Source organism: Anoplophora glabripennis, unplaced genomic scaffold (genome assembly GCF_000390285.2).
Source record: "Anoplophora glabripennis isolate ALB-LARVAE unplaced genomic scaffold, Agla_2.0 scaffold451, whole genome shotgun sequence".
Lineage (NCBI taxonomy): Eukaryota > Metazoa > Arthropoda > Insecta > Coleoptera > Cerambycidae > Anoplophora > Anoplophora glabripennis.
Window position 1 is genome coordinate 88,245 of NW_019416652.1, and position 6,000 is coordinate 94,244.

Consider the following 6,000-nt stretch of genomic DNA (forward strand, 5'->3'; position numbering starts at 1 on the left):
AGATCTCTGTAGTGAAAAGCGAATTTGTAACAGCCTGTATAACATATTTCTACACAAATGAGTCTTGCTTAAAATTTGAGCAGTTTCTCGAATGGGGTTATTTAAGTATAGCAACGTTTTCATTGTAACGACAACATATTGCGCCATTAAGCTTATGCTAAACATAGTCAAGTTTGATTAAGCACAACTCAGAAACTATGGTAAACTGTGCTGAAATTTTGCAAAAGTATCTATCAGGTGTATAATTTAGGTGATAACTACGTTAATTTATTTTGATCGAACATTTTGACCATTCAGCGATATTTTAAGTGGTAGATTAAAGCACAATTAATTGTGCTGTAATTTAATGCAAATTTAAGGTAAATCAAGTGTACCAGCTGAACGTAGGTATTAATTTTACGTTTACTTCTGGTATAAAATGTTTTCAAACTGTGTTAATCTGTTTAAGGATAAATTCACTGTTTTTCCAATTGCAAATTGCTTAAAATTAAACAAAAAACTATATTATAGGTACTTATTTTGTCAGTTGCGTGCTATACATTAATATGTGAGAACACTTCCCAGTTGCCAAAAGTGAATAAAATAAAAAAATATAATCCCTAACTGATAACTAAAAATGCAGTAGTAAGGGTTCATGCCCCCAAACTGTTATTAGTAGTTAATTGGTGTACTGACAAACCATTCATTTTACAGTTGCTGCCCTTTGTTCGGGAAAACCAAATGTAAATTTAACATTTAGTATGGTGACGAGAAGTCTTGGAAATAAAGACATAATAGGAAAACAGGTTATGATGAAAGTTATCGCAAATATAGGAAGTTCCTTGAAATTATTGAAAAGTGTAAAGTATTTAGAAACATCGCCTATTGGTAAAAATATTTTATTACCTAAAATTGAAGATTTCAGAGTATCGTCAGACGATCAAGATCTTATTGTAGAGGTAAGTATTTTAATTATTCAATTTGATAATTCACTTAAGGATATGTATCAATAGATATGAAAGACTTATACTGGGTATCTCATAATTAGTGTCCAATAATTTACCACTTGATTCTATTTGCCAAAAATAAGAATATTTTTTCATATAAACATGGGTTGAGAAATGCTTCCTAAGGAAGTTACGCCCCTCTAAATGGGGCCACAAAAAATTTATTTTTTCATTTCCAAAATGGGTTGAAGAAAAATTATGAATTTTCACATCGTGAACGCTCATTAAAAGTCGAAATAGCTCATCATAAAATTTTTCAAAAATTTTAGGTAGGGGCGTCTCAATTGGGGAGGTCGTCGGCTAAAATTTGCTCCAATTTTTTTGCTTGCTGAAATTTTCAAATTCAGATGCCAACAGATGATAGACTCTTATTTCCTCTACAAAAAGGGTGCTCTTTATTTCTTTCGATAAAATGCTCCATTTACGAGAAAGCATTTCATTACATACATTAATAAAATTCAAAAAAATTTTCTTGATTAACTAAAATGGGTACATGTACCATTATGATTTGATATGTCATCATATCATTATACATTGTAATAAATAACGTGAAAAGTTCTTAGAAAAGTTTATTATGGGCGTCCTAAGCAGGAGGGGGGGTCTTGGGTACAATTTTTTTACATGTTGCTATTTTCAAATTTAAACAGTAAAATGTAATAGATCTGAGTTTTCTATTAAAAATGGTAATGTTTTATATTGAAAAAGTAATCCGTTTTCGAAAAAAATCGGTTTAAATATGTTTTGAACACACTTTTGAAAGTGTGCTTTTCTAAGCACTTAAATCCTTTTTCTTGGAAATAGATCATTTTATCGAAATAAATAAAGAGTACCTTTTTCTAGAGGGAATGGTCCATCATATGTTGGCTTCTGAATTTGAAAATTTCGACAAGCAAAAAAAGTGGGGCAAATATTAGCCGATGACCCCCTCAATTGAGACGTCCCTGTTCAAAATTTTTGAAAAATTTTATGATGATCGACTTTTAATGAGCATTCATGATGTCAAAATTCATAATTTTCCTTCAACCCATTTCGGAAATATTTAAAAAAAAAATGAATTTTTTGTGGCCCCATTTCTTAGGAAGCATTTCTCGACCAATGTTCATATGAAAAAATATTCTTATTTTTGGCAATAGAATCAAGTGGTAAATTATTGGACACTAATTATGAGACACCCTGTATAACGATAAATACTAGGTCTACAAAAGGATGATGTTGGTAATGCACCTGATTTTAGGGTTGATGCATGTTCATCCCTTTTCATTTATCTACATTGAAAACTTCAACATTTCAAATACTTTTCAGTGACTTATTAAAATATTAATTAAAACAAAAATCTTTGAGACTGAGATAGAAGTAGAAATAAAATAAATAATTTTAAATACAGAATCATGTTTTAAAATGTTTATTTGTTGTTTCATTTCTTCTGAGATTAAGAATTATTTGTTGTCTATTTTTAGTTTTATTTTATATCAAGTAAAAAAAAATTATATCATTTGTATCTTATTAAAAATAAAAAAATACAAAAAGTCGAACTGTTATTGTTCGTCTTCCTCAGCATCATTTCAAAGTTGGCAACTGATACCTGATCCTGTTCAATATTAACATACTCCTTTTATGTTGGAAATAGTTTTTATGTGTTTTGATGGTATTGCATTCATCATGTGGATGTTAATTTTGCTGCCTTCATGTACTTCTTCTGCTGGATTTAGAAACATAACCTCTAATATTCAATTTTCATAATGTTGAATAATGTTTTTTGCTCTATAGATCAGTGGCAACTGGTGAAAACTAGAATGGTTGTTTTAATAATAATGCTTGGGACTTATACTCTTTTATAGGGTGTAATTCCTAGGAACTTTTCTGAAAAAAAAATTCAAAAGAAATTTGTGAAATATTTTCCAGCAAGGATTGCATATACAGTGTGTCCCCGGATGGGGTACTGCATGCACTCTTGTAAACTTTTTTATTACTGATTTTTCGAGAAAAAGTTATTCTTTTCCTTATCTTGGGAAACCATGGGCAGTAATCAAATATATAATAAAACATACAGGGTGTTCAAAAAATTTCAATACGCAATTTCCCGTAAGCAAAGTGGCTTTAATTTTTGTTTTCGTAAAAAATTATATTTAACAGTTTTGTACGAGAACTCAAGAAATACTTAAATACGGGGTTTAGTCAAAAACAAAGAACAACTACATTTTGCAAATAAGAAGACTTGATTTTTAACTATCTTAAAGCAGACAGAAATTGTAAAAAATGATTAAACTTTTATTTTAAATTTAATGTAATATAAAAAATGGCTTGGTAGAAAAGAGCGATGTTTCACGAAACATCAAAAAACCTAAACCGACGACGTGGCAACCATCCTGGAAATTGTTCTACGATTAACAGTTGTCTGGTAGCCTGCAAACCAAATAAAAGTAGCTTTTCTAATTAAAAAGTAGAACAAATCAGAACTGGAATTAACCCCAACGACGAAGCAAGTCCTATTCAACTTGTAAACCTTCAAGTAGAGATGGGAAATTCCCGGGAAGATATATTTTTTTGAAATATTCCCAAAATATATTTCGGGAATGTTGCCAAATGTTTCCCGTGAATAATCCCACAGAATATTTTCTTGGAAACTTTCCATGGAAATATTTCCCACCACTTGCAGACTGTTTTTTGTTTTTTTTTTGAACAGGTGTTTATACTTATTGTAACTTGTGGCAATATTAATGATTATAATTAATTATATTATAGATTTTATTCTTGGGATTGCAAGTAGGTACCTACTTGATATCTGGAAATTCGGAAATTGTTTCAACATGAATTTACAGCAATTATTTGTACTTATTATTTTTTTAGTAACTTACCAAATACAGATTTTTTAAAAAATATACAAATAACATGAAAAGACACTGATAATGCATTGAAGCACAAAAAATACAAACATCGAAAAACATTTCCTAAGGTGATGTTATGTAGTGGTAATTTGGCGGGAAAGTTCCCATTTTGGAAACTTTCCAATATAGAAACTTATCAGTGGTCCATCTCTACCTCCAAGTAATACACATTTTTCTAATCTTTTTTAAATTCCTTGTACACAGATGAGATCGTTTTTTCCTTTATGTTGGTAACAGCTTCCTGAATATTTTTGCTGAAGTAAATCAATGTTATCGTCAAAATCGTTTGAATATACTTTTTGCTTTAAGTATTCCCATAAGAAATAATCTAATGGGCACAGGTCTGATCCACTGGTTCGGGAAGTGAATGTCAAGCTAGTTTCTCACTACAAGTGTGGAATGTGTAGGGCATCCGCCTTCTGAACTCTAAATTTTCTGTCTAGTCTGCCAAAACAAAATTATTGAAAATTTCCAAATACGAAATTTGATTAAGATTTTCTTCCAAAAAGTAAGGACCAATTACTTTATGATATATTATGCCACATCAGACATTTTTCTTTTTAAATTTTTTATTAGTATTATCAATCGAAAATTTGAATTATCTTTAGCCCAGTATCTACAATTTTGAAAGGAAACCACGCCATTAGTTGTGAATGTTGATTCGTCATTTGTTGTATACCAAAATCCTTTGAATATGAAATCTGCTAATATATATGTTTTCTGACCTTTTCCTGAGTGATATCTCTGGAATGTCTTGTATACAGGGTGGTCCGAATTTTATGCAGGAAACTTCGAGGACAATAGATTTCTTTAAAATAATAGGAGTTTGCCTTATAAACATAGGTCTGGAACGGCCTCGTTTTAGAGATACAGGGTGTTGAAGTTGTTAAAAAAAAATCATTTTTTATTTGTATCTCCGTAATCTATTAACCTATCTCAATAAAATTTGGTACATATAATGTATGATAGTAGACCTTGTATTTCCTAAAATATGAGCCCTAAAGGTTCAACCAGTGGTGTACAACTGGACAGGGGTCACCCCCTTTTTATACAAAAAAACCTACGCCATTGTATTTTTTACAAGTTATTGTAACGAATTTATATTCTAATGCACTACTACGTAAAAAAGGTAACTGGAATTTTTTCCCTAAGATTCACCATTTTCAAGTTATTCATACCAATACAATCCCCTTGTGGTAGACACTTCAAACCATAATGTTACAAGCATATTTATGTTTATGCTTAAAAGTAAGTGTAATTTGTAAGCACATCAACAATATTCTTTCCATATCACCTGTAAGGTAGTGTTCCTGGTGTATTTTAGTTTTCCTTGGAGGCCTAATCTTTACAAATAAGAATAATTTATCAAAGTAATAATAAAAATACATTTACCAAGCATCAACAACTAAACAAGAAACAAAATTAACGTTACATATTTATATCAATTGTTCAAAATGCGAACCACTCACATCCATACATTTCTGACATCTTCTATTAATGGAACTAATTGAAGCTAATAACATGTGGTGATTTTCTTTTAATTCATTACACCTGCGTTCTATTCGCTACAGTAGTTGTAGTCTAGTATCTATTGGAGTAAACTTTACTTTTCAGATAGGTAACCCCAAACATTGAAATCCAGGGGGTTTAGATCTGGCGATCTAGCTGGCCGAGACACTGGACCCTCTCCAACATTATGGTTGACATTGGTATTTGGTCTTCTGCCTATCCATCACCCCATATAATTTTCATTAAACCATTCTTGTATTATTCTCCTCAAGGAGCACCATACATTTGTATCCAGTATTTTGTCGTATATTTAATGGAACATCCTCTAATAATTCAAATATATGGTTTTCTAGAAAGTTTAGAAATGGTTGGGAATTTAAATGGGGTGGCAAGAAGAAAGGTCCACATACTTTATTGCAAATTATTCTGAGCTATACTTTCACAGAAAATTCGTGTTGAAAAGATTTTGTTCGAATTTCATGAGGATTTTCTTGTGACCAAATATGCAAATTGTGAAAATTCACTACCCCTCGCTTTGTGAATGCAGCCTCATCGGTCCAAAGTATTTCTAGTAAGAATTCTGATAAAAATTCAGGCGTCTTTCTGCAGCTCCCGGAAGT

General features: G+C 30.9%; 1 protein-coding gene across 3 annotated transcripts in view; it reads left to right on the forward strand.

Moving 5' to 3' along the window:
* Positions 1-6,000, forward strand: part of LOC108909679 (probable helicase senataxin) — a 74,031-nt gene that overhangs the window by 46,057 nt on the left and 21,974 nt on the right. For all 3 annotated transcript variants that reach the window (XM_018714079.2, XM_018714080.1, XM_018714081.1), the window contains one exon: positions 694-938. In XM_018714079.2, coding sequence (XP_018569595.1) covers positions 694-938 — 245 coding nt within the window. The remainder of the gene's footprint in view (positions 1-693; positions 939-6,000) is intronic.